Source organism: Lepidochelys kempii, chromosome 1, assembly GCF_965140265.1.
Source record: "Lepidochelys kempii isolate rLepKem1 chromosome 1, rLepKem1.hap2, whole genome shotgun sequence".
Lineage (NCBI taxonomy): Eukaryota > Metazoa > Chordata > Testudines > Cheloniidae > Lepidochelys > Lepidochelys kempii.
In genome coordinates this window covers 251,850,281-251,872,077 of record NC_133256.1, presented here as the reverse complement: position 1 = coordinate 251,872,077, position 21,797 = coordinate 251,850,281, and the positions used below count along the sequence as shown (strand labels likewise).

At 41.3% G+C, this 21,797-nt stretch overlaps 1 protein-coding gene across 5 annotated transcripts in view; it reads right to left on the bottom strand.

Moving 5' to 3' along the window:
* The window catches only part of WASHC4 (WASH complex subunit 4), a 65,839-nt gene extending 44,393 nt beyond the window's left edge, over positions 1-21,446 (bottom strand). For 3 of the 5 annotated variants that reach the window (XM_073324121.1, XM_073324131.1, XM_073324149.1), the window contains exons 1-9: positions 21,327-21,446; positions 15,036-15,175; positions 12,793-12,846; positions 12,554-12,619; positions 12,326-12,371; positions 8,958-9,025; positions 3,795-3,877; positions 1,938-1,980; positions 1,278-1,381 (exon numbers count right to left, since the gene is read on the bottom strand). In XM_073324121.1, coding sequence (XP_073180222.1) covers positions 1,278-1,381; positions 1,938-1,980; positions 3,795-3,877; positions 8,958-9,025; positions 12,326-12,371; positions 12,554-12,619; positions 12,793-12,846; positions 15,036-15,175; positions 21,327-21,387 — 665 coding nt within the window. In that variant the 5' untranslated portion in view covers positions 21,388-21,446. The other 2 variants (XM_073324140.1, XM_073324159.1) reach the window with 2 other exon arrangements.
* Between the last annotated feature and the right edge of the window lie 351 nt (positions 21,447-21,797).

The window sequence follows — 21,797 nt, the reverse complement described above, 5'->3', positions numbered from 1 at the left end:
CAATTTATTAGAGCATAAGCTTTCGTGAGCTACAGCTCACTTCATCAGATGCATATCGTGGAAACTGCAGCAGACTTTATATATACAGAGAGAATATGAACCAATACCTCCTCCCACCCCACTGTCCTGCTGGTAATAGCTTATCTAAAGTGATCATCAGGTGGGCCATTTCCAGCACAAATCCAGGTTTTCTCACCCTCCACCCCCCCACACAAATTCACTCTCCTGCTGGTGATAGCCCATCCAAAGTGACAACTCTTTACACAATGTGCATGACAATCAAGTTGGGCTATTTCCTGCACAAATCCAGGTTTTCTCACATCCCCCCCACCCCCATACACACACAAACTCATTTTTACAAACTTCATTTTTACACAGAGTATCTGCTTCAGCCTCCAGCAGCGAGTCTAGTAATGCAGTTAGGAATGGAAAACAAGGGTCTGAGAAACTTGCTTGCACATATAATGAGGCTTTCTTTGATTATGGCTTCACCAGTGTTTTGGTAAAGAATGAAGAAAGGCCTTAATGCCTGCTATGTCACACAGTGTTATCTAGCAGAGAGCATTAGAAAACATATTTAATGTCTAAATTCCTTGGATTCCTTGGTCACTATGTTGCCTTGCTGCTGTCTGGAGTCATAGGAAATGATAAGTCTCAAAACAGGGTCATGTAGGCCCCCCACACTAAACACATCCCGAACAGAATTTGTCTCTGCCCTTCACAAGGTAATAAATTTAAAGGTCACTGTGTCAGCATAGGCAATTTGCAGAAGAACAATACACCCCTATTGGAAGACTTCTATGAAATCTCAACTGATTTTGCACTACAGTAATTTTGCATAGAACTTGATCCTGCTCAAGCAAAAATTTCTATTCAAGTCCATAGGGCGACTCAAGTAAGAGTGACAGGATACTGTACAGTTTTAGCCACAGTTCACACTTCCTTTTAAGATAAGATTTCTTAACAAATACATTCTCTCTCAAACATCAGCAGCCATTATCCTTCTACTCAAGGTTGTAACAGCAGCCCAAGTTAACAGGCTAAGTTTGTAGGGGTTTTGATCTGGCACTGTAAGTTTTTACTTGCACCAGTAAGATGACACAATGAAGAGCCAACTCTGCTCCCACTGAAGTCAGTGGCAACTCTCATTGACACAGGCTTAAGCCCTAGAAGTTTAGCAAATACCAGGGCTTTCAACTCATTTTCTTTAGACCTAAATTTACCCACCTGTTTTTAATATTTACACTGGAAATATGTCTAAGGCTCCAACTGCATACCTTTTGTACATGGTCCAGTGGTCTTTCAGAGTGGCATGATTGTCAACTATTTCATCCAGCGTGAGTAAGACTGTCAGCAGCTCCCCTAGATGCTCATACATAGTCTGTTAAAGAAGTTCCAGTAGTTACCAATGGTTTCATGCCATGTAAACAAAGATTTTTTTTACCCCATTTTAGTGTTCTTTCACTACAGAGAAGGAATGTTACAGTTAGCATGGAGGTGCCACTCATAAGCTAGCTGACCTGTCTTGACAATGAAGGTAGGATTCTCAAACAGTGTTTGTGACGCACAAGCACAAGACCCATCCACTTTTAATCTAAGAAAGTTAGCATTTGCCATATCTGGATGTAATGACCATTTCCATATAATAATCAGAAACAGTGATTGGACAACTCTGTCCTGAGAGCAGGATTCCAACACACATTGAAAATGATCCTTTAATTCATTTTTCTCCTCTCTCTCACAAGAAAACTTAGAAATGTTTTTCAGGTTTGTTTATAAAACTAAAAAAAAAATTAAAATCCTCTAAACTAGTGTTTCTCAACAACTGGTCCATGGACCAGTGCCAGTCCCTGAGATCTCCCTAACACAGTTAGGAAGGCAGGAAACCTGTCCCTGGCATCAAAAAGGTTGAGAAACATTGCTTTAAATCATCTCACCTGAAAATGAACTCCTGTTGTCACTATAATTTTAGGTGCATTCCTGCAATAGATAAGCAAACAAAACAATATCTTATTTTTCCATTATTAGCTAGCACTTATTTATTTTGCACATTTTAACTGTTGTTAGAGGTATCAGTCTCTTAAATGTTTTACTTGCATATTATACTTCAAGAAAGTAATTGTGGTAATTGTTATCAGTAATGAAAAATATATTCCAACACATAATAAAAATGCATATTAAAAATTGGTTTTGACAACCAATGTAGCAATATCAGGTTGATAACATTTTCCAAATCATAATGAACCATTGGTTTGCTAAATTGTAGGTCTAGGCTGTTGCGCATGTATATTAACAAGTCCCAGTGATGTTAATAATTAGCATTTTTATAGTGTCTTTCATTCCAAAGGTCCCAAAACACTTTACAAACTTAACCAACTGATACGCAAGCTAGACACCCAGCTTCACTTCATTCACCACTGAAACAGTGCAGCTGTGTAGAGATGCAAAGTACTGTTAAATAGCAGCCTTGGGCAGAAGAATACCATAACCGGTTAAAACAGCAGAGGAAACTTAGGCAGAAAGAATGAACCTATTTAGAATATGGCCAAAGCTCTAGCATTCACATCCCTAACTCTCAGACATCATGAGATCTTTCAGCAACCATAAGTGGTCCCATTCTTTTATTTTACATCCGATTTGTCACATAACAGCTCCAGTAGTACAGTGGCCCCTACAACAGTAACATTGCATTGATTTAGTATTGACTCATTTATGGGAATATAATAGAAGTTATGCACATATCATGGAGGGTGCATATCCCCTTCAACAGCATGTATTTTATGCATACTTTTTTCAGCCATTTTATAAACTGCATGATTTTTTTAAATTTTATAAACTGCAAAAATTCAATCTAAATATGCTTCCCATGTGACTTTAGCCAAGGAGTGTTGCTTGTACATTGAGACCAGATATACAAATTGGCTTGAGTTTCAGAGGTGTCAAGCACCCACAGCTTCCACTCACTTCAACTGGAGTTTCATGTCTGAAAATCATGCCCTTAGTCTCTGCAAGTGATATACACTAAAATTCACAAAACAAAAATGAATAACTAAGACTAATTAGCAATCATAGCATCTCCACCTGAACACACACGCTCTAAATCCTACAGATGAAACCAAAGACAAAGTAAGTAAATGCCCAAGACCCTCTGATGTAAGACACTGTCTCCCATATACCAAGACATCATTACTGTCAAATTGGCATATGAAGACATAAAGCCATACTCAAGACAATATCTATGATACTAATGTTTAAATAAAAAACTGATCAGGTTTGCTCAAATAGATATTATGATCACACATTTATAATATTAAAATTAAATAAGTTGACCTAATTTTTTTAAGCTTCTGAAACAATTTGATTTTACCATTTCTTCAAAATGTTAGAATGGCATCTCCACAGCATCTCTCAGCTAACATAAGGCATCCATTCCTCCTGCCAGTAGGACAGGGACTAAGTCCAACAATTAGAGGCATAAGGATATAAAGATCAGCCACATTAGCATCAAGATTTGTTCCTTCTGAAAAGAGACAGCTCTCCTGAAATATGCCTTTTAGTTTAAAAGACATTCTTGCATCTCATCACAAAAAAACACTTAAAGCAGATTATGATTCTTTTAATAAATAAAATCCTTTTAAAAGTAGCTTATGTGGGCATATAAGGCTGCATTAAAAACCACTCTCCATATTTTCTGACCAGAGTATTATAATGTTTACCATGCTTTAGGGAGATCATAACATCTTGTACTTTGTTTAATAATAAAAAGGGGACATAGCATTTCTGCCAATAATTACTTGTTGCTGGTATAGAGAACAGCCAGCTGATGAATTACATTCATCACCACTTCGTAGCACCGTGAAACAAAACAAGACAGCTCCTGAAATGACAAATTTTGCATACATTGGTATTATTTCCAAGACAGTGAACAACAATCATGCAACCAGAACCCCAAGTTCAACTTCCTAATTCCAGTCTGAGGCTTCTCACAACTGCAGCCTGGACAGGAAGTCAGACACATTTCTTTAAGCATGTTTCTTTAGGATTTAGGGCTAATGAAGCTACACAGAGGCAGAAGAGGGAGTAAGGATCCTTTTCCTTATTGAGTCGCCATCAATAGGGCTAGCTAGAACCACAGTCCTGATGCTCAGGGGAGCTTCACTCAGATGCTTCCTCCCAGGATAAATGTGTAGACAGTGGGCAAGGCTTTGCCCCACTTCACCCATGCAATAGCCAAGAGCTGGTGCTTGCTTGGGGGAGTATAGTACACCTTTAAAATGGATGTAATAAGTTACACCCCACCCCAAACAAAGAGCCCTAGAAGACATTATGCTTCTGAGGCACAAGGCCTCCTACAACTCTCCCTCAGGCAGTGTGTGTAAGCACCACCGCCTTCTATGAACTCCATAACAAAAGCATGCTCTTTTTCTTTGAAAACCCAGTGGTTTTCAAACTGGGTTACGTGTATCCCTAAAGGTATGTGAGCTCTTGTCAAGGAGTATGCGAGAAAAATCCTATAATGGTGGACAATACATTTTATTTAGTACAGAGGTGCACCCCACCCCCCGGGGCCCTTGGGCCGGTGACCTTGGGCAGGGCTCGGGGAGGGAGTACCACCTCCATCCCCTGACTCACCTCAGGTCAGCAGGGCAACCCAGCCTGTCTGGATTTAGGGGGGAGACGGGGGGGGTAGGGTGGAGACCAAAAATTGTAACTCAATTCTGAGGCAGCCCTTTGAGTTACAATTTTTGGTTGTAACAGGCTGAGTGGCCCACTGAGGTGAGTGAGAGGGTGGAGGTGGTGCTCCCCTGTGAGTCCCGCTATGCGGGGCCGGCCCGAGCCACCTAGCATCGCCATTCCCTCCCTCCCCACCCCCGAACATTCCTCCACACCCACCTAGGGAGGCGCACCCACAATTTGAAAATCTCTAGAAGCTGTTGCTAAATGGAAAGCAGAAATCTGCGGGGCACGTGACTCTGCGTGTCCCTCCATGTGTCACCTCTGTCTATCTCAGATGGGGATACATGGTAGACTACATTATTTGGAAAGGGGTACATAGCCTAAAAAGTTTAAAAAGTCTGCTCTAGCCCTAAACAACCATTGTTCTCTTTGAAGCCACGCCAAGCTAAAGCCACAAATCAGACAGATTACAGATAAATAGCTACACTTACAGACAGAAAAAAAGATTATTTTCATGAGTTACTGACATGCTGGATTTAAAACTGAAAGTGGAGAGGACAGAGAATTCAGCAAGGGACACAAGAACAGGAGTGAAAATTTGAAATGCAGCCGTAAACTGGATAGGATTATGAAGTCATCTGGCAAATCTCCACTAGTGATGATACACACTGAAATCAATGGTGGAGTGGTAAATAACGAGGACAGGGCAGTCATACAGAGCGATCTGGATCACTTGGTAAGCTGGCCCCATCCAAACAGAATTCATTTCAATACAGCCAAAAGTAAATATATCTAGGTACCAGGAATACAGGCCATACCTATAAAATGGGGACTGTATCCTGGAAAACAGTGACTTTGAAAAGGATCCGGGGTCATAGTGGACAAGCAAATAAACAGTGTCATACTGTGGCAAAAAGGGCTAATGTGATCCTTGGATGCATAAACAGGGGAGTAGGAGGTGATTGTTACCTTTTTAATACAGCATGGGTGAGACCAATATTGGAATACTGTGTCCAGTTCAAATATCCACATTTTAAAAAAGATGTTGAAAAACTGAAGAGGGGGCAGAAAAGAGCCACAAAAGTGACTCTAGGGCTGGAGAAAATGCTTTACAGTGAGACTTAAACAGCTCAATCCGTTTTGCTTATCAAAAGAAGATTGAGAGGTGACATGATTACAGTGCATAAGTACCTTCACGTGGAGAAAATACCAGGTACTAAAGGGCTCTTTAATTTAGTGGAGACAGGTATAACAAGAACCAACGGATGGAAGCTGAAGCCAGACAAATTCAAGTTAGAAATTACGCCAAAAAAATTCAAAATGCAGGTACTTAACAATTATAACAAATTACCAAGGGAAGTGGTGGATAGTTTTCAACTCAAGACTAGATGCCATTTTGGAAGATGTGTTTGGCTAAAACACAAGTTACTGGGCTCAACACATGGATAACTGGGTGAAACGTAATGGTCTGAGGTATTCAGGTCAAACTAGATGACCTATTGGTACTTTCTGGCTTTAAACTATATCAAACGGAAGAGTTTGAAAAATTCTAAATTGGCTTTTTATTATATATGCAGTTGGTTTACATTTCACTCGTCTTGGACATGTGAACAGCTTGGTCAGTTTCACTTTTTGCTTTTCACTTGCTTAAAAATGTTGTTTGGGTTTTAACTTCATTTTCATTTAAACATTCTTTCTGTATTTGGCTTTGAGGTTTCTAAAAACAGAACCTAAATTTCAGGCCTAGAACCAGTTAACATTGCCCCTTTAAATGCTTAAGGCAGAAAGTCCAATTTCATGGCACATATCCAGCTGTCAGCAACAGACTATGCTGCAAACAACTGACAGATTTTGAAAATCTTCTAAGTATATTAAAGATTATGTGGTTTAATCCTGCAGAGGGTAGTGAAACATTGCCAGGTATTCCTAAATTAGTATGATAGTTTGTCTCTTTAATATCACCTCGGTAAATATTTAGCTGTTACATCTGCTGAGAACAATCTCTGGATACCAAGAACTGCCAAATCCATAACAAACAGCGAATATGTTTATGTAGCAGCTATACGAAAACAGCATATTCTGATCCCTCTGCCAGCTCTGCACATCACTACCGTATTAGATGTGACGAAGTGGGACTCTTCTTAATGTTTCCTCTGAATAGTGTGGGGGTGCCTCAGTTTCCCCTAGGCAGTTCTTAAGTATCTAGGTGGTGGGGTAAGGGTGTATGATCATTGCAGAGCCCTAGAGGGCCGGTGTGTGCAGGAGTCTGGACACAGAGAATGGCCGACACCCTGTTTCCTGGCAACTGATGGCCTGGGCCCTTCCCCCCTGCGAGGTGAGAGCTAAAGGGTTGGAGAACAAAGGAATCAGGTGACCACCTGGCCCGGGAAAGGAACAAAGCCCAGAGGAGGAGAGGCTGGAGGGAGTTTCAGTTTGGGGCTGGCTGGGACATGGAGTGAAGTGCAGACGTGGTTGTCTGGCTCACTGCCCCCCAGAATGGACCCAGCTGAGGGGTCCCGTTCTCTGCACCTGCAAGCTCTGTTTTAGACCATGTTCCTGTCGTCTAATAAACCTTCTGTTTTACTGGCTGGCTGAGAGTCCCGTCTGACTGCGAAGTTGGGGTGCAGGACCCTCTGGCTTCCCCAGGAGCCCCACCTGAGTGGACTCACTGGGGGGAAGCGCACGGAGGGGCAGAGGATGCTGAATGCTCCGAGGTCAGACCCAGGAAGGTGGAAGCTGTGTGAGCTGTGTGTCCTGCAGACAGGCTGCTCACAGAAAGGCGACTACCCCAGAGTCCTGACTGGCTTCATGGGGAGCAGTTCCAGAGCATCGCCCAGGGACTCCGTGACAAGCAGCTATACGAAAACAGCATATTCTGATCCCTCTGCCAGCTCTGCACATCACTACCGTATTAGTGTTTCCCAGATGGTAGACACTGCCACCAGCTTATTCCTTTTGGGGACTAGAAAGTGGAGCACAGCAATGGGAACAGGACAGACTCAGTAAGGAGAGATTCTTCCTACAGATTCTTATAAAGCAGGAATCGGATACAGATATTTGAAAGCTCCCCAACCTTCCCTCTATGGTCCTGGGATGATATCTTACATACAGGAGTGTAAGCAAACACCCACTCAGCCACTCTCTCCTCCTAGCTCCCAGAACTCTCAGCTGAGCCACAGAAGCACATGTAGCATGGGCCCACAGAGCCATCAACAAATCTTCTCCCCTGAACAGATGAGTAGAAGAAATTGGGAGGTAAAAAGTGAAAAAGAAAGCTGATGGCTAAGCAGGAAAGAACAAAGATCAGGAGACAGAAAGTGCACAAGAAAAGGCAGAGATATTAGCAACTGCATGCAGGAGAGCTTAGCAAGTATTTTCCTCTGATCTTTGGTCTACCAAAGGGGACCACTAAGAACTCTGATACATGATATTTACAAGACAGTAAATAAAGTCCTGTTTAATGAAGGCTGAATTTACATTTTCTAGACACAGTTTTGCTTAAGCAGTATATATTTTTCATTTTTTACTACAAGTAAATTTTTCATGACAACAGGATCCTGTTTGTGATTGGACAATCACTTGCTATGGAAATCATTCCAGAAAAATAATGATAACTTCTAGTGTAGAATGAACATCAAGAACAAAGGAAATCCTTGGAAACACACATCCTGTTTTCATTCAAGTGTCCTTGGTAATAAACACAATTGTTTCTAAGAGGCATGTTACTCCCCAGAATATTTTTTGTGCGGCATCAACAATTTTTTTTTAAATTGCTTGTTTTAATCTTACCTCTTTCTATAAGCTAAAGGAAGATGAACAAACAAATAGTTTAATTCCTGCCAGCACTACCACTTTTTATTCAGTGGAAAACTAAAATTTACCATCAGAAACATGCATCAGAATGTTAGACCTTTAACAGAAAGTGACAGAGTCCCACTACATTTTTTCCTGTTGAAGTCTGTTTAGATAAACTAGTTTATTTGGGAACCGAATCTGAAAATCTTTTAACCTTCTCACACTGGGGCTTACAGTGCTTGAAACAGCTTTAAGTGCAGAAACACAATAGTGAACAAACTGCACCTAACAGCTCTCTATTTGAAAGGATGAGTGAAGGAGGTTGGTTGAGACAGATGTGCAGGCAAGAAATTGTAATCTGCACACAAAAGTGACTCCCAATACCTTTGAATGGGATGTAAATAGGATACTGTAACTGATGAGTCCATTTGAGAAGTAGAAAAAAACAGAGTACAACTGCTCCAAAGCCAAGATGCACTCTTTACCTGTAAAAATGAAATAAATCTTCCCATCTGTATTTGGGAATCACCTTCCACCATGCTGGAATCTGTGGCTTGAAAGATAAACAAAAGCTTCACTGACTAGGAATATCAGACAAACCTATTCATTACACTCAAGTCTGGATGACAAACCAATTTTGTTTGACCTTTAATTAAAGCACACTGCTATAAGGCAATGTATTTCCAATGAATCCTTAACAAAGACTTGACTGTGCTTTGCTAAACAGAGAACATCTTCTTGTTCTGTATTTCTACAGGACCTAGTACCATGGGGTCCTGGTCCATAACTAGGGCTTCAGAGCACTACCCTCAACATAAATAATAGGATGTTACAAAGTACCAAGTTTCCTGGAGTACCAATTTAACATCGTGTCAGCATTTATGTTTGTAAACACATTATTCTGGTGATTATAATTGGCCATAAAATCTCATCTGACAAAATCTGGCATACAGGGTTTTAAAATGCATCCACCTGGGAGTTATTAAAAACTTAATGACAGGTTTCAGAGTAGCAGCCGTGTTAGTCTGTATTCACAAAAAGAAAAGGAGTACCTGTGGCACCTTAGAGACTAACTAATTTATTGAGCTGTAGCTCACAAAAGCTTTTATGCTCAAATAAATTTGTTAGTCTCTAAGGTGCCACAAGTACTCCTTTTCTTTTTATTAAAAACTTAATGCGTTAAAACTTTTATACCAGACCACTACGAATAACAATAGCTTTAATTTTAAAAATTAAACTGGGTAAGAAGTTAATCCACAATAGGGATTAAGCACCTGTGGTATTGTGGATTTAATTTGAAACCTTACTATAGTATACACAATAATTGCTTTTCTAATGGCAGTCTGGAGGGGGCTTGTGCAAGACTTTGTTAAAAGAGCTGACTTCAGGTCCAGTGATAGAAAATCTCAGCCTTTTAAAGTTTCTACCCACTTTGTTTTAAGAAGATAGCCTTGAAAATGTATGTCAATATAAACCAATCAAAGGGGATGAAAGGCACAAGCAGCTAGGCTCTACTCTTCTGCAATAGGAGGCTCTAAGATTCCTAAAGACTGTATCTTTCCCCAACACACACTTTTTTATATACAAATCACTCTGTTAAATTTGATGTATACCCCAAATAAACATCTTGCTGACACCACCCCTAGCCCAGCCCTGTGCATCGTGATGTGATGGTGGAGGACAGGAATGTGTCACATTGGGAGAGGAGGAGTGGGGAGGACGGATATTTTTTTCCCCCAGAGGCCAACTCAAAAATGCTCCACCTCATATTTTCAGACCCCTTCAAGACGGGGACCTAGCTAGCTTCTGCTCACCCAGGTAAGCCTACAATTGTTATGGCAGCTGCTACAAGAGGAACAGCTGGCTCTCGTGCATCTAGAGGTGTTGTTGGTTGGAGGACTGCATTCCCACCCACTCCCTGTTGCTGGCTTCTCCAGGAGGAAGAGGAGAAACAGCAGGACCAAACTGCTGTCACAGAATAAGCAGCTTATAGCTACTGCAGCCCTCTTTTCTCCTTGCCAATGAGGCAGAACATTTTTGAGGGAGACCTTTGTTACAGTTTGGCAGTATGTCACTATGATTCAAAAGGCTTTAAACACATGTCTGATAGAAGTCTGCTTTAAAAAGTTATCTGCAGTTAGAGAAATGATTCATCAAAAGAACCAAGACAGTCATATTTTACATAGCACCTAGAATGTGCTAGTCACAGTCTCTACCTGAAAGAGTTTACACTCTTCTATAGTACCGTCTATGCAAGGATTTCAAAAGGCTTTACAAAACTCTAATGAACTGAGCTTCACGAGGCTACTGTAAAAGAGGCATTATCTTCTCTATCTTTCTGATGGGAAAAACAGAAGTTTAGTGACTAGGCCTGAGGTCACACAGGAGGTCAATAGCACAGTCTGGAGGAGAATTCAGATCTCCTGTCAGTTTTACGCTGTAAAAAAAAAAAAAAAAAGTAACTTTCACCCAGAGTGAGATCTTATGATCTACCAATTGGAAAAAAGCCTATGACCACATTTATATAAGCAGAGTCCGGTGTTATGTCAAAATAAATATATATACACACACACATACACACACACACACTTCAATCTCTCTGGTCACGCAATCACAGACATGAAGGTCGCTATCTTAAAACAAAAAAACTTCAAATCCAGACTCCAGCGAGAAACTGCTGAATTGGAATTCATTTGCAAATTGGATACTATTAATTTAGGCTTAAATAGAGACTTGGAGTGGCTAAGTCATTATGCAGGGTAGCCTGTTTCCTCTTGTTTTTTCCTACCCCCCCCCCCCAGATGTTCTGGTTTAACTTGGATTTAAACTTGAAGAGTGGTCAGTTTGGATGAGCTATTACCAGCAGGAGAGTGAGTTTGTGTGTGTATGGGGGTGGGGGGGATGTGAGAAAACCTGGATTTGTGCAGGAAATAGCCCAACTTGATTGTCATGCACATTGTGTAAAGAGTTGTCACTTTGGATGGGCTATCATCAGCAGGAGAATGAATTTGTGGGGGGGGGGGGGTGGAGGGTGAGAAAACCTGGATTTGTGCTGGAAATGGCCCACCTGATGATCACTTTAGATAAGCTATTACCAGCAGGACAGTGGGGTGGGAGGAGGTATTGGTTCATATTCTCTCTGTATATATAAAGTCTGCTGCAGTTTCCACGATATGCATCTGATGAAGTGAGCTGTAGCTCACGAAAGCTTATGCTCTAATAAATTGGTTAGTCTCTAAGGTGCCACAAGTACTCCTTTTCTTATATTCAATATAGAAACCTTGAAAAATAACTGCAAAGTACTTTTTTAAAATACAAGGCAGTGTGAACCTACATTAAAGGTTTCAGTGTTAAAAGGGAAGATGAAATCTTTTTTAAAAAAAAAAAGCCTCATGCTACACTTTCTGAAAGAAATGGTCTCCCTGTCTTTGTACGACCAGTGCCCTGCCCTCTCTCCAAATCCTTCCTTAAAAGCCAAAAGTGTTCAGACACTCTCTTGTCACACTCTTGTCACCAGTCCCCACTTCCTGCCTCTCACATAAGCCGTCCACACATATGTAAAGCAGAGACAAAATATCAAGGAAGTTCCCACTACTACACCAGTGCTTCACTGCAGATAATGGCTCTTTCTAACTAAAATCTTAATGATGTTTGATGTTAATTCAGTGTAGTTACAAGACACTGATATGCAGGTCATGTATTGTAACAGAGACCAGGAGTTTCAGGTTTTTATCAATAGCCAAAATGTAGTAAAAGTAAATTTCTAATGTCTAGAACATAAGACTGCAATTATTTTAATATAAGAAGAAGCAACAGCATAACACTAACTGTCATTATAAAGGGAACTACTTACCTCCTTCTCCATAAAACAAGAGGCCATTATAAAATTTAGTTTCCGCCTACCAACAAAAGGAGAGATTTTTTTCCAAATTAAAAAGATATAAATACTCAATTTACAAAAATACATGGCTTATGTTTGCAGGTTTAGAAGCTAAAAAAAGCCAAGATGCAAAATCTACATTTCAGTTTGCCAAACTGCAAACATTTTGTAACAGTAATAAAGACAGGCTGTAGGAATTACCTCATATTTTAACTTCTTGATTTCACAGCAAAGGGCAGCATACACAGTTATTACTTTGTTCAGAACCTAGACTCATCAAGGAAAAAAACAGAATTACACGGGTAATATAAAAGTGTAATAAACACACATCTGACACTTGTAGCACTTTTCATGTTCAAAGCGCTCTACAGAAAAAAACATTTACAGATTTTACTACAGAGTTCTTATAATTAAAAAATTCTAAGTTTAAAGCATTTTACCTTGTTTTCTGTATTTATGAGCTCCAGCAGGGAAGACTGTTCATAGGGCAAAAGCTAAACATTAATTAAAAAATAGAAATATTAGAAGACTTTCTTTAAAAAAGCATATGTTTAATTACTAAAAAGAAACACCATTTATGTGATTATGTTAAGCAACTTAATTTTTTCAACCTAGTTCCAAATGCACTCAGTACCAAAAAGACACTAAGTGTATGCTACTGGCACGCTACCATGGAGGAAATATCCAGTTCTCATACTACGTAGACTCATCAAGTCCTGTTTCGTGAAGGTATGTAAGGGTAAAAGACAAATGAACTACGTGAAATTTATAACAATTATAGAAATATTAAAGCAAAAAGTCCTGACTGCTGTAAGACAAATCTACTGGGCCCAATGTTTAAATGGCTTCTAATCTTGCAATCACAAAAATGTGTGCATACTTATTTGTGCAGGCAAGACATGTATTTGCATATATAAACACCTATTTTGGATTTGAAAGTCAGCCAAGAGCTTTTCCAGCCCATTTGTGCACACTAACACTGAGACTGGATGCACAAGTTCAAAGTTTAGCCCTCTAGGCAGGCATGTTCCAGAAGGGGATAAAAGTTAAATTCTGTTTTTAAATAATGCCTGTAAATTCAACATAAAAAATAACTAATATCTTGTACTTCATGAAGGACAGGAAGTCTGTGACCAGAGAAATAACTGGCTTTTAAGGGAGGATGACTATTGTGTGTGTGGGGGGGGGTTGCCCTCCTTTAAAATGCAGTTCTTGAGGCTATTGAGACAAAATGTAACCTAACTTGTATTTTAGTTGCAAGTATATCTGTGCATGGCTCAGTTTACACCACTGTGCTCATATAGTCTGTTCTTCTGTACAGAACAAGAATTGTATGCAAGAATTTGGTTCCTTGAACTGCTCAGAATGTAGGATTCTTTTAAGTTTCACTAAGCTCCAAAGGATAGAGAAAAAAAATGTGAAATTATATTCTCCTACAATCATCAATGATTTGCTATTTTATGGTTAAAATGGGTTGGGGAAAATTTTGGGGCACAATTAAAAGACTGAACAAATATAAGGGCACAATTGCATGGACCTTTTCCTTTCCAGGGTAAAGGGAAAATATATATACGTGACTGATTACAGTGTAACCTCAAAAATATTTTTGTTTTAGCTTTTTAAAAATATCTTAATACTAATATACTTTTAAATATTTTACCTGAAGGTAACTTTATTAGAAAGATATTTGAAACAGTTCTCTGTAACTTGTAAGATTCAAAAAAGTTTATAGTTCTATTTAGTTCTACCAACAGAAGCATCACTTTAAATAAATCACAACTAAAAAAGGCTTCAGGTCCACTCCAGACAAAAGGCACAATGGCTACTGGCCCATAGAAGTGCCATGAACATCCTAGACTCTACAGCCAGTGGTTACTAACACTTCTAAAAGGTTTGAACAGGATACAAGAAAGAGATGGTGTACACTTTTTCCAACAGCTGTAAATTAACAAATTAGACACCCTGCAAGCACCCTTTTCCAGAGAGTTTGTGTCTGACCAACACAATCGCTATCTAGGCTCTAAAGATCCTAATTATCAATGATGGAGGGACAGGACTCATTTAGCATCCCAACATCCTAACACGATCAGAGAACAACCTGCCCTAGGTCATTTGGGGAAGAAAACTCTAAAGCCTGAAATATGCAGGCAAAACTTGGCTGACAACGGCATTCCACTGATCAGATAGGGAGATAAAGAGGCCATTAGGCCAAGACCATACGCTCAGGATGATTCTACTCTCTCATAAATGCAGCTCAGAAATCTGACTAGTAGAGTTCAACGGCAGAGACCTTGCAATACCTTCAAACTCTCTTCCAACTATACAACTCATTTGCAAGCAAGAGATTTTTTTTGGCTTCCAGATTAGCACACCATGACACCAACAGCTTCAGCCTTATGATTCTCATGCAGCCCAGGAGAGAATAAATATTGTATTCTGAAATGAGGGCTCCATCTGAAGGCTTTTCATAGATGCTTGGTAACAGAACTATAAGCTACTGGACAATCAAATTTCTCCATTTAATTTGACAGTTTTGTATTGATTGAATATGAAAATGTTTGCCCAATAAATCTGATCATTCCAGAGAATCATTAGTGAAATCACAACTGAATGCCTCCGAAATGCATTATTTTAATTTGTAGAAGACATAGATAATTCCAATATGCATTAAATATATACAGACCTTTAATGCTATAGGATCAAGTTTGAAGTCCCAAACATCTCCAACTGAGTCATCCAATGCATCTTCTATTCTCCTCAGCTGAGAAGTATACTCCTCAAGAAATTTCCCATAATTCTTCAACTGTACTTCAGCATGAATTTCTAAGAGTAAATAGTAATATTTATGTAGTATCATAAAGTTAAAGTATTCTACAGGATACTCACTGAACTGGAATATCCTACAGATTATTTAAAGTAAGATCTAGTTTAATCTGTTATTTAGTTTATAACATTGTCTCCTTAAATCACTTTCAGTTAACAAGGTTGACACCAAGAAGATGCAAGTTTTTCCCTTGCTTATAATGAGATTTTAAACTCAAATGTATCAATTTAAAGGGAAGTTATGTTATTTGCCAGGAGCAGCAAAACCATTATGCATAAACTAAAAAATGACATTTTCAAGACTGACCTTAAACAAGCTAAATTACCAGAGATGTCAACTTTACAACATGAAGATACTAAGGAGACAGCATATATGGACAACATAAATTATGACATCTGTTACTTAATATTGCACATTAACTGAAAGAGAGATCCCTCTAGCCAAACATCTATGGTAATATTATACCCTTGAGGCAATGAGCGTCTTATCACTTCTTAGAACTCACTGGTAACTGCATTAAAAATAGCCGTTTCCAACACTACCTCCTACTCTGATTGCAGGATTATGTTGTCTTAAGTCACCACCCAGAATTCTAACCTTCAAGCTAACTCTCCCTCTGTCAGAGTATTCTGTTCTACCACCACTCAGAAATTAGATGGCCAAATGAAGTTTGGCAGCCCACTCACTGCCAAAAGTGGTGATATATGCGAGCAACATTCCACTGCACAAATATAAAGAATATTTGTGTAAGTTGGTAAATTAAGTATGCAGGTCACTTATCTTTATAAATTCCACTTATTTTCACCATGATACAGTATTTAAAAATCAAAAATCTGGATGAGTGCCATATTTCTGATTTACCTGGATTCATCAAAATATACAAAAAGGTATACTTGTTACTATAGTGTCACAGATTACTGCTCCATAGTTAAGACTGAGTTGAGTATTGCATATAAAGCAAGGATTCAGCTTCCACTGTGTGTTAGGACTACGGTATCCTCCCCAATGGTAGAAGAAAGCAACAGTAATTATACCACCACGTTAGAATATTTTAGTGTTTGTTGAAAATAAAGCTACCTAAAAATGACAGTTATACAAAGTCAAACTGGGCAAATCAAGCAATAAAACTTTACATTAACACAATACCCACTAAGCTGAAGGGTTCTTTATTTTTTATTTAGTGTTATATGAGCTCAAGGCACTTTGCGATATAGTAGAACCTCAGAGTTACGAACACCTCGGGAATGGAGGTTGTTCATAACTCTGAACAAAATGTCATGGTTGTTCTTTCAACAATTTACAACTGAACATTGACTTAATACACCTTTGAAAATTTACCATGCAGAAGAAAAACACTACTTTTTTAGTAGTTTACATTTAACCCAGTACTGTACTGTACTTGCTCTCGCTCTTTTTTTTTTTTTGGTCTCTGCTGCTGCCTGATTGCGTACTTCTGGCTCCAAATAAAATGCATGGTTGACTGGTCAGTTCATAACTCTAAGGTTCTACTGTAGTTAAAATGCCCCAAAGAAATGGAATACTTGCCCCAAAGACTTTACAGCCTAGATCAGTGGTTTTCAAACGTATTTGACTGTACCCGCCTTTTTTGTGTCTGTAATAGTTTATGCCCCCTGAGTCCTTGCACACAAATATATATACCAATAAAAAAAATCAACATGCAACTCTCACTATTAAAAACAGTAAGGCATCGATTCAAACAGAACCAGTGATCCATTGTAATAAGAACAAAAGCAAAACTGCGATTGTGGTCGATGCTTACAATTAAATGTGCACACCGCATTATAGCAAATGGATTAACGTAGAGGTGGCAACAACTTTATATAATGCTATGCAAGCTTAACAGAAATCCATCAAAATACATAGTGCCATCTAGAGTCAAAAGCACAGTGCCATATGAGGACCTGATACATATGAAGGAAATAGTTTTGCTATATATTCATTGCTGTGGGTAAAATGTGTGCAATAAGTTTTTTTTCCCTGGGAGCCAGTACAGAGAAAATACTTTATAAATGATATTAACAAGAATCACACTATTCCACCACTGATGTGCAGCATCCTGTAGAAGAGAAAAACAGCTGTTCTATCTTGTCCCCATAAAAAACAATTAAGTGGGCAAAATATAAGCTTTGATGCCGCAAACATACACACAAAAACATTAAGCATATAAGTAGTCCCATTGATTTCAATTGGGCTACTCATGAGAATAAAATTAACCGCACACATAGATATTTTCAGAATCAGGACCAGAGTAGGTTCAATTGGATACTGAAGGAATTCGGTAGCTACCTCAGTATTTGAAAAAGTACATTCACAAGAGGCAAGTAGAAAGCTTGCCACTTCCTAGAAGTGGGGCAGATATCCATTGGTTTCTATAGGATTAAGCTTTAACTGAATATAAACATTTCTAGCTCTTATGATTGTGAAGGTAACCATCCAAAGGGCAAAAGTTACAAATGCCAGGCTAGATGCTTACCTCCCGAAGCAGCTGATCTGTTACAATGGCATCTACTAATCATCTCTCAATCACGCCAACATCCAGGCTAGAACAATTTAGAAGTACCTGTCGTCGGCTGCCAAATTTAGAGAAATGTTCAACCACTGAACTGGTAGAAGCTGTTTGCCAGGCAGTTATAGAAAGAGTTTGAATAATAAGGCAGCTTTTGTTTGTAGCCTCTCATGTAGGTGCAAAGATAATATTTTCTTCACTTGGACAAGTTCACTCATTTGAGAAACTAATTGGAAGGACAGCAGAGAACGCAGTAAATCTTATTTTGTCATTTCCATGCAATGAACAAAAATCCTATTTCAGAAGATACAGATATTATACAGAAGGATAGGAAATCAGTGCAGAGACAATACTTTATAAACTGTACTCAGATTTGATTGATTCAATTTCCTCTCAGCCATTAAAAATGAAACCACTAAGATTTGGAGAATGCAAAACCTTACTCAATAGTGAAGATTATAAAATTTCTCTAATTGTATTTATATTCATTAATAAAACAGGCAGTAGTTCTATACTGGGTATACATCATCCCATGAGGATTCATGAATGAGAACTGCATTGTTATATATAGGCATGGAAAGATTAGATTTTTGTTGGTAAACATGAATTTCACCGTACACACACAAACCAACAAAAAATATTTCCATCGATAATCAAAATTCACGGATAGGCCAAGTAAAAAGAATGCTTCTTGAGAACTTCTTAGCATTTGAGATAAGGATATTTACTTTGTTTATTTTGACATGTGATATTGACAATTTCTGTTTTAATGGTTATCCAGCCTTAACCTTTTGAATCTCAACATCTACTACTATAATTATTCTCTAACTCTCCCACAATTTCCTGCAACAGTGAAAATTTAGACATATAAAAACAGAAAAAGTGCTTAAAAATAAACATCAATATTATCTGTCAAAAGAAAATAAAAGCTGGATTCTGCCAAGCCCAGTTATATACGTGACATTAATGCAACATTAAGAGCAGGTTAGACAAACACCTGTCAGGGATGGTCTAGATCAGGAGTGGGTAAATTTTTTGGCCTGAGGGCCATATCTGGGTGGGTAAATTGCATGCAGGGCCATGAATGCAAGACTGGGGCAGGGGGTTGGGGTGCAGGAGGGAGTGCGGGGTGTGGGAGGGGGTGCGGTGTGCAAGAAGGGGCTCAGGGCAGGGGGTTGCGGTATGGGCTGCAGGCTCCAGCCCAGCGCCGCTTATCTGGAGCGGCTCCGAGGTGGCAGTGGCACGCAGCGGGGCTCAGGCAGGCTGCCTGCCTACCCTAGCACCACACCACTCCAGGAAGCGGCCAGCACCACGTCCCTGCAGCCGGGGGCAGAGGGCTCCACACGCTGCCCTCCCCTGTAGGTACCTCCCCCGAAGCTCCCATTGACCACAGTTCCCCGTTCCTGGCCAATGGGAGCTGCGGGGGGCAGTGTCTGGAGGCAAGGGCAGTGCACAGAGCCCTCTGCCCCTCCTCCCCCAGGGGCCGCAGGGACATGGTGCCAGCCACTTCCTGGAGTGGTGCAGGGCCCGTGGCGCGACGGGGGTGGCAATCCCGTGGGCCAGATCCAAAGCCCTGACGGGCTGGATCCGGCCTGTGGGCCATAGTTTGCCCACCCCTGGTCTAGATAATATTTAGTCCTGCCTTGAGTGCAGAGGACTGGACTAGAAGACCTCTCGAGGTCCCTTCCAGTCCTACACTTCTATGAGTCTATGATTCTACACCAGACTGATTTGGTTCCCCCTTTTCCTCTGTTAAAGCAATTATAATACTTAATAGTAAGATATAAGATTTATTTGTAAAGTTAAATGAGACTAAGTTTAAAAAAAACATCTTTCATAGCGTGGATTTTTATCTAGTTTGCTTGGAATACAAGAGACTTCCTTTTAAAAACAGGCATACCCATTTTGTTTTCCTATCACTTTGCTCACTGACAAGTAAGCTGCTTGTCTTCTATCAAGCTGGTGCGAAAGAAGTACCTCATATCAGAGGTTCTCAGCTCCACACACCTGCTAATGTCTGGTAAACCGTTCTATGAAAAGCTGTACTTTAACCTTTCCTTTTTCGGTGCATACAATTGTCAGAAATTATAAATAAAACCTCAAGTCAGTTTTCATTGAAAGTAAATAACATAAATACAGCATGAACAGACAACCACTTGGGAAACTTATACTGTATATGTGAAACATCAGCTCATGACAGACATATTTGCTCAGTAATAACTGTTGTAATTAATGCAGCGTGACCGTTCATTTTACAATGCATGCACTGTCTGTTTAGAAAGTAAGTTGTCTACAAGGACAGAGAAAAAAATGGATTTTTGACAGCACACAAGCAGGCTAACAAAGAGTTAAGCATCATTTTAAAAAAAGCTGAAGTGAAATTGCAAGCAAATGCTCTAGTTCCCTTCCAGCCACAGCAAAAACACATCACGGAACTAATTTATTCCTGCATGACTTATCCGGCTAATCAAGACAGCAAACTGCAACGAAAGAGACTTCACTGTTTCTACAGGAAAAATCCACAATTCATGCAAATACACCAGACGAAAATCAGTGTCTCCCCATGTTTAATTACCACCTCAGTGTTTGGAACATTTGTTAAAGCCTCTCAAATAGATTTAGGGGATGTGGAGGGAGGAGAAACAAAAGGAAGATGAACCTTTGAACCACAAATTGAATATGAGTCAACAATGCCATGCAATTGCGAAAAAGGCTAATATTCTGAGGGGATATTATCAGGAGTGTGGTATGTAACACAAAGGAGCTACTTGTCTTGCTTTACTCAGGACTGGTGAGGCCTCAGCTGGAGGACTGTGTCTAACTCTGGGTGTCTTTCTTTCGGAAAGAGGTAGACAAACTGGAGAGTCCAGGCCAGAGCAACAAAAATGATGAAAGGTTTAAAAAACCTGACCTATGAGGAAAGGTCATGTTTAGTCTTGAAAAAAAGACCACTGAGTGGGGGACCTGATGATAATCTTAAAATATGTTAAGGGCTGTTGTACAGAGGAAGCGGACCAATTGCTCTCCATAGCCACTGAAGCCAGGAGAAGGAGTAAACTGCCTTACGCTGCAGCAAGGGAGATCCAGGTTAGATACCAGGAAAAACTTTCCGCCAGTGACGCTCTGGAACAGGCTTCCCGGGGAGGCGGTGGAAGCCCCATCACTGGCGGTCTGTAAGAACAAGGGCGGGGGGGCAGACGCCCGCCAGGGATGGGCTAGGGCAGGTTACCTGGCCCTGCCGCAGCGCAGGGGGCTGGAGATGGGGACCTCTCCAGGCCGGACATTGCTACGATCGCCACCCCACCCTCAGCCCAGGCAGCCAGACACAGCAGCGACGGGGACACTGGCCGGCTCCGGGCAAGGCGCGCTGCCCCGCCCCCCCCCCCCGGGGAGAGGCCCAGGGCGGAGCCGGTCGCTCGCTCCCCGGTCGAGCAGGGTGCGCGCGTGCCGGGGGGAGGGGGGGGAGCCGCTGGAGGACCGGGGGGGAGCCGCTGGAGGACCGGGTGCGACCGTCCCCGTTCCCCCCCCGCGCGCGCCGGCCCTTCGGCTCCTGCCCGCGCCCCGCTGCTGACGGGAGGGGCCCGGGGCTCGAGTCTCGCCCCCGCGCCCCCCTCCGCGCTTACTCTGGGAGCCGTCGTCGAAGCGGTCGAAGTCCCAGTCCGGGGAGAGGGTCTCCAGCGCCATGGCAGCGGCAGCGGCGCCCGGCCTCCGACACGGGACTTCCGGCAGCGCGCGCGGGCGCGCTGCACGCTGGGAAACGGAGTGCGGCGGAGGGGCGCGCGGCGGCAGGGATGGAGCCGCCCGAGGAGCCCGGGCCCGGCCCGCATCGGCCGCCGCAGCAGCGCCCCCTCCTGGGGCCGCCGCGGGAACTGCAGCAAGTGCCAGGGCAGGTCCCGCAAGAGCCTCGCCAGGTGCCGCGCCACATGGGCGGCCGGGGCCGCTTCGCCTGGCGCTCGCTTGGGGCTCAGGAGCCCTGGATGCTAGTCCCGGCTCTGACACTGAGCTCCTGGGTGACCGCGGGCACGTGACCGTCGTCCCCCGTGCCTCAGTTTCCCCACCCGGTGTCGCTCTTGTCGACTTACATTGTAAGTTCT